Genomic DNA, 12,309 nt, shown 5'->3' on the forward strand with positions numbered 1-12,309 from the left:
ACTTGCGGATGGTACTGGGAAACTGCATCATCAAATCCCAAAACATTAACGGCCGATGTTCCAAATGATCGGAAAAATCAAAACCACTGCATATGTCCTTCCTTGTACTGCAAAAGTAATTAGTGAAAAGAAAAAACTAATAAAGTGCTATCCAAATTGCAATAAAAAAAGCTGAATCAGTGAGAAACAGTATAGCACACACCAACACTTTCGCAGATTGATTGCTTAGTTCCCATCTAAAGCAAAAACCCTAGTGGTTTACCTAATCCCTGAAAGTAATCCCTTTGCTCTCTTCATTGAAACCTAAATGGAGGATAAATCTAATCCCACACTCCATGTATGGATGCATGTTTTGTTGTGAATTCTTTCTCTTTTATCCATTTGTAATTTGACTAAACCCGTTTTCTTTGACTTGTAGGTTGGTACTACTGCATTTCCACTTCCCCAAAAAGGTAATTCTTTCTTTCAGTGTTCCTTTCCTTTTTCTTCCACTTTCTTTGTTTGTTTATTGTTGAGTTGTTTTATGATTTTCAGTTTCTTAAAATGTAAAATCTATACAGGCAGGAGGGAAGACGGGGATGAGCAAGAGAATCAAGGAAGTCCCAAAAGGCAGAAGAGAGATGAAGTTGCTGAGGAGCTCAAGAATGAGGTATTATCATATTTGCATAGCTCAAAAAATTTCAATTTAATCTATGCATCATGGAAGCTTCAATTGAATAACATTCAAAATTTGACAACTTTACCTGAATGCATTACGTACAAATGTATGTTTATTAATGAGGACCCATTAAATACTACTTACATGTTTTCTAATGAGTTAGGAATTATTTGTCAATTAATGCCACCCATGTTTATAGACAGAAAATAAGAGAAAATTTATCGACCTAACGACCTATCATTTCTTTTCTATCTTAAGTCAGAAGCACATTGTTGCTGCCACTGTAGCACATAGCACATGCTTGACATGTTACTTAAATAACAAAGTTATCTTAGAAGATGCACAGATCATGTTATCATGTCATGACCTGTTTGCATAAGAGATGTCAATTTGTTTGTAAAAGTACTCTGGGCTTTGTCAAACTAGATTTAGTTGTTTTGAATATTTTAAGAGTTTTCATTATATTATATGAACTTCCAAATACCAAGAGTAGTTGGTTCGAGTTCTACTAAACTCAATTCTCTTAAGCAAGAAGGTCTTGGGTATGAGTTTTGGGATGAGAAATCGTGGTTGGTAGGGGATACCACACTAAAGGTTACCAGCCTGGACCAAGATTAGTTATCAGCAAATATGGTGAATATTGCATACAAATGGTATAAAAACAATATCAGCTTCCATACGCTTTTTTCTCAATTTCAATGATAAGCAGGAAGGTTATGGTTTGAAATTTGAATTGATGAGAGATAGGCTAGAGATGAGAATTTGATAACTAAAAAATAGTCTAACATGATGGTGGCTACGTTTAATTTCATATCAAACTAGTAATTAAACCTGCTTATGAACATTTGGGTTTTATAACAAACAGTTCAAGTGCAAACAAACAAAACCTATTATTCATTGGAATTTTAGGATATGCAATTAGTGCTACAAAAGAAAAAAAATTTGCCATTCCAATCAGCATTGAAACTGAATTATTATTCACTTAGTGAAAATTAGGAGTAGCCAGGTATAGATTTATACAAAATGCACAAATGGGCTTATGGGCCCAGTACTCACTAAAATCTTAGTTCATTTGTAATTCATCATTAGAGAATAATAGATTTAATTTTGTTTGTAAGGTACTAATTATTGAAATAGAGACCGATCAAATATAAACTACCAAGAATAGGTCATTGGTGGTGGGGATTCCTTACCTGATAACAGTTGATCTATTTGATGCTTTGTTTTGCACTATATAACTATAATGACTATAGGTAGTAGAAGAGTATGAACTGATCGTGTTGATTTGGTAAATGTTTTATCATGTGTTAGTTTCAGGAGGATATCAATATCTACGAGGGTGATAACTCTGAAGAAAGATATGAAGAAACAGAAGAGAAAACAATGGAAGTTTTGGTATATAAACTGTTCACTCAATCAAATTTTACCCACTATATTTGTAATTTCATTTTGTTATATGTTCATTTATTTTAATTGTTTATCAATCAAATTTTCTGTTCTGAAGATGGACACCACATTAGATGCTCAAGAATGTGACTCAAAAAATGTTGAAAGTGATTCTTCTAGTGATAGTTCAGATGACAACAACCATGATGACGATAACTCTGATTTTATTGACGAGCCACATATGGCTACATATGTGAGAATCTTGGACATTGTGCATGTAATTGTTTATTTTGCAAAATTTAATACTTTAGCATCTTTCTTTTATTTGCAGCCTTTGAAAAGTTCAGAGAACAGTGAAGAAGAAATTGAGGAAAATGCCTCTAAAACTCTGCAAGTAAATGTATTATTTCATAATCCATTTCCATAGTGTTGCTAAAATTTTAAAGGTTTATGAATTATTGCAATAGTGCGAAAAATGTTAAGGATGTTGATAATGGTTAGTACTTCCTCTGTAAGTGAACAATATCAAATCAGTCATATAACATGTTATTTCCTGGATTTTGCAGCCTGAAATGCTAACTACTTTGAAAGAACGAAGTGCCGGATCAAAGACAATATATACTAAAAACTTATCATATAGTGTGGAACGTGCTGATCTGTATGTATTACTTTTATGGTAGGTGCATATCAATTTTTTTTTTTTTTTATTTTTCTAATTTTGAATTTTTCAGGGAAGATCTTTTCAAAGAGTGTGGAGAAATTGTTGATGTTCGTCTACATACAGATGATGAAGGGAGGTTTAGAGGCTTTGGTCATGTTGAGTTTGCGACAGAAGAAGCAGCGCTAAAAGTAAGCTGTCACCTTGTGTGGTGTGTGCAAATAGTTTTATAACGGCTGGAAGGTTTTGGCAGATGGTTGCACCTTTGAAAGTGGCAGTTACTTTTACTTTTCAGGGATAAAAAGATAGCAATTTGATTCAGTGAAATATTTGTCTCATTCCTAGTGTTTTCAATGAATTTGAATCGTGAAGCAAAATGCCACGGTATACTTAGTTTTAGGAGACATGGTTTCAAATTGGGGTTGTCTTCAAGATGTATTGGGTTAATCTGTGAATACAGTGATAGATTGCCCTTGTCATTTAAATCTCACGATGGTTTGGCATCATAATTGTGCTATATTTGGTTAATATGTGAATAGAATTGTATTGGGGATGGTGGGTTCATGACTATGCACTAGAAAGAAGTTCCTGCCATCTGTTTTTAAGAATGTATAGCACCTCTAATTTTAAATGTTTGATTGAGGTCAGATATCGACGTGTGTGTAACTTAAAGCTTGCAGTGCAGGTCTCTTATTACTTCTATTAGATACCTTTCAGTACACTTCGGACAGAACCTTCCTCTCTTATATATATATATCACTACCATTACTAAGTTTCAGTTAGAAATTGATAGGTTCCTGAATTGGGAACCTAGTCAAAGACTCTCTCACTCACCAAGAAGACACAAGAAAGAGAGAAACTGAATATTATTTCCAGTAAGAGTATCTGTATAGAAAGAATTCAGAGGCTTAACCCTCTTCACAGGTAATAACCTATCTACAATCAACTCACAAAGCAGGTGCTGTTTTCAACTAACTATCCTCTATTTATAACTATTCTCTCCCGCCCCCTCTTAACTGTTACAAACAGTTAAGTAATAACAGCTAGTTAGTTTTCTTTCTCCTTTCATATACTATCCATTTCTGCTTATGCATATCAATACCCTTCGCCTAAAGCTCAACCTTGTCCCCAAGGTTGAAATCGAGGTACTGCTCCGTGATGGTTACTTCATCATCCCATGTTGCCCCATCTGGACCCCCTTCCTACCACTCTATCAACAACTGTGGCACTGTCTCCCCACCTTGCTGTGTCTGCCTTCTTCCCAGAACGCCCACTGGCCAGAATGACGGTCCTTCCGCCTGCAAGTCTAGCGGCAACTCCTTCTCCACTCTTCGTTCGCCTACAACCTTCTTCAACTGCGACACGTGGAAAACTGGGTGGATCCGCGCTGCCTCTGGTAACTGCAGCTTGTATGCTACCTCCCCTACCCGCTGGATGATCTGAAATGGCCCGAAATATCTAGCCGCCAACTTTGGGTGGAGCCTGGTTGGCATTGAAGTCTGCCTATGGGGCCTTATCCTCAGATAAACCCAATCTCCAACCTCCATATTCGTTGGTTTCCTTTTTTTTGTTTGGTTGTCTCACCATCGCCTCTTGTGCTTTCTCCAAATGTACCCGCAACTGTCTCAAAGCTTCACCTCGGGTCTGAAGCTCTTGACTCACTGCCTCAACTAACGTTTCTCCTGGAATGAATCTGTGTAGTGAGGGGGGTGGTCTCCCATAAACTGTATCGAACAGGGTGCACCTTATAGCTCCTTGGTAGCTGGTATTGTACCAATACTCAGCCCAAGGCAACACCGTCATCCATCCTCGTGGCTGTTCCGAACAAAAACACCGGAGATACCCTTCCAGCACCCGATTCAAGATCTCCGTTTGCCCATCCGTTTCGGGATGGTAAGCGGTACTCATCTTCAACTTCGTCCCCTGACCCTTAAACAATTCCCTCCAGAAAATACTTAGGAACAATGGGTCCCAATCACTCACAATGGATTGAGGAATCCCATGCAACCTAATGACTTCTTTGATGAAAACATCCGCGACTATCCTGGCTGAGTAGGGGTGTTTAAGTGGTAAGAAATGGGCGTATTTGCTCAGTCGGTCCACCACCACCAATATAGCATCGTGCCCCTGTGATTTAGGTAGCCGCACGATGAAATTCATGCTCAATTCCTCCCACACTGCATTCGGAATTGGCAGAGGCTGCAACAACCCTTGAGGTGAGGAGGATAAATATTTATGCTGCTGGCATACAACGCATCTGGCTACGAATTCCGTCACGTCTTTCTTCATTCTAGTCCAGTACACCGATTGGGCTATGCGTCTGTAGGTTCGGTACACCCCTGAGTGGCCCCCTGTCTGCGTGACATGGAATTCCGCTATTAGCTTGGGAATCCATGTAGACTGTGCCGACAGCACCAGCCTGCCTTTTTGGTGGAGTCTCTCGTGTTCCAGGGTGTAAGTTGGGTGAGTATTAGGATCCCTTCTAATCTCTTCTATCACTTTTTGTAACACCTCATCCGCCTCCACTTCCCGTACTATCTCTCCGAAATCCTGCCAGAAAGGTCTGGCCACCACACACAGTTCTTTCTCCTCTTCATTTTCCCCCTCACTCTTCCTTGACATAGCATCTGCCGCCTTATTTGTAGCCCCAACTTTGTATACTATCTCGAAATCGTAGCCCATCAGCTTGGCAATCCAGTTCTGCTGGTTTTGGGTTGTGATGCGCTGTTCTAGCAAGTATCAGAGACTCTTCTGATCGGTGTGGACTACAAAACACTGCCCTAAGAGGTAAGGCCTCCAATGCTGTATGGCCATCACCAGGGCCATCAATTCTTTTTCGTGAATAGACTTACTTAACGTCCCCTCAGATAAGGCCTTACTATAAAAGGCTATGGGTTTCCTGCCCTGCATCAGAACTGCCCCCACCCTTCGGCCAGAGGCGTCGCATTCGATGTGGAAGGGCTGCTGGAAATCTGGCAGTGACAGCACTGAGGCTGTGGTCATTGCTCTCTTCAAAGTTTGCCAAGCCTCCTCCGCCTTCTCATTCCAAAAGAACCCACCTTTCTTCAGCAGCTCGGTCAACGGTTGGGCGATCTTATCGTAGTCTTTCATGAATCTTCACGGTTTGGCCTCTCCCATTCTAGGACGGCTGCCACCTTCTAACCATCCATCTCCACCCCTCTGTGGGAAATAACATGTCCCAAATATTTTATTTGAGTCTGCCCAAACTTGCAATTTCTCTTGTTTGCCACCCAATGATCTCGTTCCAGTGTTGAAAGAACGCTTCCCACATGCTCGAGGTGCTCCCCCCAAGTTCGGCTGTAGACTAGGATGTCATCAAAGAAAACCAAAACGAACTTCCTTAGATAGGGCTGGAAGAGGTTGTTCATCGCGCTCTGAAATGTCGCCGGCGCGTTAGTGAGTGTGAAAGGCATTACAACAAACTCGTAATGGCCTTGGTGCGTTCGGAACGCCGTCTTCTCGATATCCTTTTCACCCATACAAATCTGGTGGTACCCCGCCTTCAGGTCCACCTTAGAGAAGTAGTAAGCCCCTCTCAACTCGTCCAACAATTCTTCAATGACCGGGATGGGGAATTTATCCGGCACCGTAGCTCGATTTAGTGCCCTGTAGTCAATGCAGAAGCACCAGCTCCCGTCCTTCTTCTTGACCAAAATGACGGGGCTCGAATAAGGGTTGTGGCTCGGTCGAATCACCCCCGTTCGGAGCATCTCGGCGACCTGTTGTTCTATCTCTCCCTTCATTACGTGTGGGTACCGGTAGGGCCTAACATTGATGGGATCCACCCCCTCCTTAAGAGGTATATGATGCACCTCTTCCCGGTCCGGCGGCAGCCCAGTGGGTTCAGCAAACACCTTGTCATATTGGCCCAATATTTGCTCCATCTCTGTCCTCTGTTTCTCAGTGAGGCCTTGGCGATACTGGGTACTCTCCTGGGCCTCCAACGAGCCCAATTCCCACACCAGTAGCCAAGCTTCCACTTTGTCTATTTTTAATAAAGCGTTGGGCCCCACCACCTTTCTTTCTAACGTGGGGTCGCCCTTCACTGTGACCTCTTTTTCTCCTTGTCGGTACACCATGGTCAATGTACCCCAATCTACTGTCACTTTCCCTAGTTTCTCCAGCCATTTTACACCGAGAATCACCTCCACTCCCCCTAGCTCGAACAAGTAAAACCGTTCGACCACCGTTGTATCCCCCCAGCTCCAATGCCACCTGCTCACAGCAACCACTGATCTTCTTCTTCTGTCTGTCCCCCAGGCTTACCAGATAAGGCTGAGTGTCCACTACCGCCATCTCCAATTCCTCCGCCAGCCTTCGACTGATGAATTTGTGGCTCGCGCCACTGTCAATAAGCATTAACACCTCGCGTCGGCCTATCCGACCCCGTAGCTTCATAGTTTTGGGAGAGGTTAGCCCGCCGGCAGAAAGCGCCGATAATTCCATCTTGGCGAGGTTCAGCTCGGTTTCCTCCTCGGCCCCATCTTCCTCCTCCTCTTCGGCCATGATCATCATTCTCAAACCACGCTCTGGGCATTGGTGGCCTGGGCTGAACGGTTCACCGCACCGGAAACATCTCCCTTCCTCCCTTCTCTTCGCAAACTCCGAATACGGCAAATTGCGCGTATTCCTCTCCTTTCCGTTGCCAGTGGTTCTGGCGGCGCCGCCTCCTTGGGTCGGCCCTCTCCTTACGGACCCAACACTTTCGGCAGTCCCTCCCCGATTCTGCATCTGCATGTCGCGTTGGGTTTCCACTCACGCCACTATCCTCGCCGTTCGTCCCCACGAACTCTGACTTCTGGACGCCGATCCTCCTCCCGTCGTCGCGACCGTGCATAATTTCTCCACATCCCGCGCAACTCTCATGGCCGTCATCAGGTCTTGGGGATCGTGTGGCCTGACATGGTCGCCCACCTCCTCCCGGAGTCCCGCCATGAAGTAACCCAAAATCTGCTCCTCCGGAATCTGGGTCGTCTATCCCACCAAGACTTCGAACTCCCAACATAGTCCTCTACCGCCCCCGCCTGCTTGATGGTCAATAGCCTCTCATATACCGTTCCCCATGTTCCTCCTCTGAACCTAATTCCCAAAGCTCTCTTCAACCCCTCCCAAGAATGGTTCTTGGTTTTCTCCCTCCAAAAACGGAACCAACTTCCCGCATAACCCTCCATGCTAATGAAAGCTAGTTCCAACTTCTCCTCCTCAACCTTTTGCACCTCGAAAATTTTTTTTGCCCTACCAATCTAATTCCAGGGTTCGCCTCCTTCGAACATGGGTAACTCCACCCGTTTTCGCCAATTCGTCATGCCGTCCTGACGCTCTACTCCCTGTCTTCCTCTTTCCCCTTCCGGTCTGCCGTCGTTATCATTTACGGAGGATTCACTACCCTCACGGCGCGGCCCGTGTGGGTTTTGTTTGCGATCTCCCAACAATTTTAGAATCGCTTGGATGTCTCGACGCATTGCCTCATGGTTCTGTCGCAAGAAGACCGTATCCGCCTTCGTCTCGGCCAGCGCAATCTCTACCGCCTCCAGCTGACCTTCTACCACCAACACTCTGCCCTCCATCACTTGCGTACGTCACCCTTCCGATTGGGGATCCGGCAGGTTGGACCAAATTGATAGGTTCCTGAATTGGGAACCTAGTCAAAGACTCTCTCACTCACCAAGAAGACACAAGAAAGAGAGAAACTGAATATTATTTCCAGTAAGAGTATCTGTACAGAAAGAATTCAGAGGCTTAACCCTCTTCACAGGTAATAACCTGTCTACAATCAACTCACAAACCAGGTGCTGTTTTCAACTAACTATCCTCTATTTATAACTTTTCTCTCCCGCCCCCTCTTAACTGTTACAAACAGTTAAGTAATAACAGCTAGTTAGTTTTCTTTCTCCTTTCATATACTATCCATTTCTACTTATGCCTATCAGAAATTCTCAATTTTCTTCTAAAATTTCTTTCATTTTCTCGCATCATTATGTTCAATGGTAAAAACCGAAGCTGTATTGTCGTTATCTTATAAATTATTTTTTGTACATATATGCATGCGTGGGTTTATACATGTACACATGTATGCATAAACATGCATATATATATGTATGCATGGCCTTTATTGCATTGCATTGTCATCATTTCTTCTTTTATGTTTGTTGAACCTCTGTTTCTGAGTGAATACATTGATTGTCCTAAGAATCAATTTTTGCTTTTGTAATCACAGGCACTTAAGTTAAATAATACAGAATTATTGAGATGTCGCATCAGAGTTGGTGTAGCTCGAGAAAGGCGAAAATATACCCGCAACAGAAGGTAGTTTACATATAGAATGAAACTGCTTAAGAACTTGCCTATTGTTGCTGTCTCATTACAACTTTTCCTATCCAATAGCATTGATCTAAATTTCTTACAAAACATGTCAATTTGAATTGGAGAACATTTCTGTTTATTTCACTGCATTTGCATATGTTGCCATGTCTGGTGTGAATATACTTGTTCAGGGTGTTTGGACGATCTTTAAAAAACAAGTCTGTGGTCATGACATTTTTTAAACTTTGTTTCATATGCTTCCTTTTCAACCTCATGAGAAGGAAATTTAAACAGATTTGTTCATCATAAGCTGATCCCTTTATTAAAAAAAAAAATAGAAATGTTTTTAATTAAAAATATATTACTTTTAAAGCACAAAGGAGCCTATAATCTCTTATGTTGTCTCATTTCAAGATCTTGTGATTATGCTCTCTTCTCTTTGCAGTTTCCATGTTAATTATTTTAGCAACAAATATCAAGGTAGTGAAAGAATTCAGCCGGTGAGATGTTCAGAGATTTCAGAAGATTGTGAGCAAGAAACTGAGGAAAAAGACTCCAAAGCTGTTCAGACAATTGTAAGTGTTAAAATAGAGAACACAAAGACATTATCAAATACCTATACCTGAATACACAATTATTATGAGTTTTTATAGATGCACTACAATTATTAGGCTTAAACAGAGGATATTTTGTTTCTTATAAAATAAAGATCACATGGCTATAATAATAAAACAAAATGCATTATTCTGATTCTCATAATCTCCCCCTCAATTTGGAGCATATAGATCATATGTGCGCCAAGCTTGCTACAAGTGTATTCAATTCTTGGATTAGACCCTTTACAGATTTGATAAAGACATCTGTCACTTGGTCATTTGTGTTGACAAAACTTGTACCAACATCTCTTTTGATGAAACGACATTCAACCTCTATGTTTGGTTCTCTTATGAAACCTATCAAATATGTTATATAATGTATTTTCTGAAAATTTTCAGCCAAAAGATCAAGCTACTTGGAAGGAACAAAAAGCTACTTCGAAGACAATATATGCTAGAAATTTGTCTTATAGTGTGGAGAGGGATGATATGTATGTATTATTTTTTGTTCTGGTGGTTATTAGTTATTTTGTGTATGTTTTTCTAATTTCAAAATTGTTCAGGGAAATTCTTTTCAAAGAGTGTGGAGAAATTGTTGATATTCGTCTACAAAGAGATCATGAAGGGAGGTCAAGAGGCTTTGGGCATGTTCAGTTTGCAACTACAGAAGCTGCACAAAAGGTAGGCTTTGTGTGACCTTGTGTAGCCTTTGCAAATCATTTCAGAACTGCATCATGATTTCAAAGAGTTGTACCTTTGGAAGCAACAATTCCACACAAATTTCAATTGTGAAGTTTTAACAATTGGTTTGTTGAAATATTTTTCTCAATTGTTTTTTTATAGAATTTTTTTGAATTTAATTCCTGATGCTAGTTGCTATTCTTGTACTTATTTGTTGTTGAGGGAGGCGCTTTATTGTTGGTGAAATTATTAAATGTAAAAAGGAAACCATGTGTTTTTTAGACAACATGTGTCCTTTATTTATATTGGTAAGAAGGAAATAATACAATAAATAGAGGAACTGATAACTGTTAGGCAGTGAGGCCGCTGGACCATTATTATTTTCCTAAAAATCTGTTGCTATGTTATATGAAGATTTATTTCCTTCAGCCAGCCTAATAATTGCATATATTTAGGATTCCTAATTTAGGTTGTAAACAATCAGGAATTAGGATCAACTATCACTAATAGTGGTAAATGCTATGTATTATTTAAGGAGATGAATAGTGAAAAGAAAAGGGCAACGAGAGAAAAACCAAATTTCTGACATGTTATCACGAGCCTCCTTTGACATAGACATGACCGTTTCCAATTTAGTGTTTGCACTTGCTTCTTGGTACCTCCCCTTTGTGTTTTTTTTTCTTTTTTGTGTTTGGCCCTTGCACCCTGCTTCTTGGACCGGTGTTGCTCCATATCATGCTTCTGTTTCCGTTCTTCGTTCTTCTTTTTGGGCACTTGCTCTTCTCTCTTTGTTTTCATGACTACGGAGAATCTTTGTATCCACTTTAACGGTAAGAACTATGTTGCTTGGGAGTTTCAATTCAAGATGTTTGTGCAAGGGAAAGACATGTGGGGTCATGTTGATGGGTCCTCCTCTAAACCCATGACCACGTCTGAGTTGGCTATTTGGGAATGCTCAGGTTATTTCTTGGCTTTTGGGTTCCATTGAGCCTCTAATGGTCAATAACCTGCATTCATTTTCTATTGCCAAAGACATGTGGAATTATCTCAAACGCGTTTTCAATCAGGATCATTCTGCCAAACGCTTTCAATTGGAATTGGACATAGCCAATTATAGTCAAGCTAATTTCTCCGTTCAAGAATATTATTTTGGTTTCCTAAACTTATGGGTTGAACACTCTGCCATACTACATGCTGTTGTTCCAGGAACCTCTTTGATTGTTGTTCAAGAGGTTTATGAGGTCATTAAACGGGACCAATTTCACATGAAGCTTCGCCCAAAATTTGAAGCTGTATGTGCTGCACTCTTAAATCGGAACCCACTCCACTCTTTGGAGGTATGTGTTGGCGAACATATTTGGGAAGAACGTCTTCTCACTCAGGCAGCTTTGTCCTATGACTCTTCTGTTTTGGAAGCTATTGTCGTTGCCAATACTGCCTAAGATAAAAGCAAAGGTCGTGATACACAACAGGTTAATGTTATTCGTGCAAACTGTTTGGTCATAGTGCTTGCTATTGCACTCAAAAGTTTTGAAACTATTGTAAGCAACATGGTCATATCATTACAGACTGTCCCACTCGACCACCATGGTGTTTGGTTCTCTCATGAAAGACAAGAGGATAGGCAATGTGTAATGCTGCCTGGTTGTTACATTGATGGGGACGTGACCATGAGCAAGGGAAAGGATCTACTTGAAGGACTTGCAGAACTTATGACAAGGGCCAAAGTAAGGAAAGCAAAGGAAGCTCTTCAACAATTGTTGTTCATATTAATGGAATACAAGCCCAAGGTTCAAGGAAAAATGACCAAGTTGGTTAATTGTGTATCATGGCCCATTTGGAGGAAGACTAAAACACCACTTGGCTGCTCTCTTTTTTTCTTAAGTAATTAGTTTGCTCAAATAATAGCCCAATCCTTTGTAAAATTGGCTGACCAAATTTTGTTTTGGGTTAATCAATTAATGGGCTTTATTTTGTTTTATTTCAAGTTGTAATAAAGGCTCACT

General features: G+C 40.9%; 1 protein-coding gene and 1 pseudogene across 7 annotated transcripts in view; one reads left to right on the forward strand and one right to left on the reverse strand.

Annotated features, from left to right (window-relative positions):
* Positions 1-3: 3 nt before the first annotated feature.
* The window catches only part of LOC124839208 (uncharacterized), a 28,953-nt gene continuing 16,647 nt past the window's right edge, over positions 4-12,309 (forward strand). The window contains exons 1-12 of one of the 7 annotated variants that reach the window (XR_015783661.1): positions 4-337; positions 419-452; positions 561-649; positions 1,970-2,053; positions 2,163-2,297; positions 2,376-2,444; positions 2,611-2,702; positions 2,776-2,893; positions 8,941-9,029; positions 9,472-9,601; positions 10,022-10,113; positions 10,186-10,303. Coding sequence is in view for 6 of the 7 variants with exons in the window: in XM_088104461.1 (XP_087960587.1) it covers positions 308-337; positions 419-452; positions 561-649; positions 1,970-2,053; positions 2,163-2,297; positions 2,376-2,444; positions 2,611-2,702; positions 2,776-2,893; positions 8,941-9,029; positions 9,472-9,601; positions 10,022-10,113; positions 10,186-10,303 (1,080 nt within the window). In the remaining variant the exon portion in view is untranslated. Of the gene's footprint in view, positions 338-418; positions 453-534; positions 650-1,969; positions 2,054-2,162; positions 2,298-2,375; positions 2,445-2,610; positions 2,703-2,775; positions 2,894-8,940; positions 9,030-9,471; positions 9,602-10,021; positions 10,114-10,185; positions 10,304-12,309 lie in introns of all 7 variants that reach the window. The other 6 variants (XM_088104461.1, XM_047314954.2, XM_047314955.2 and 3 more) reach the window with 6 other exon arrangements.
* On the reverse strand, positions 4,935-7,562 carry LOC148206622 (uncharacterized; annotated as a pseudogene).

The sequence above is a fragment of the Vigna umbellata genome, chromosome 1 (genome assembly GCF_029865625.1).
Source record: "Vigna umbellata cultivar VRB3 chromosome 1, Vumbellata_1.0, whole genome shotgun sequence".
NCBI classification, from domain to species: Eukaryota; Viridiplantae; Streptophyta; class Magnoliopsida; order Fabales; family Fabaceae; genus Vigna; species Vigna umbellata.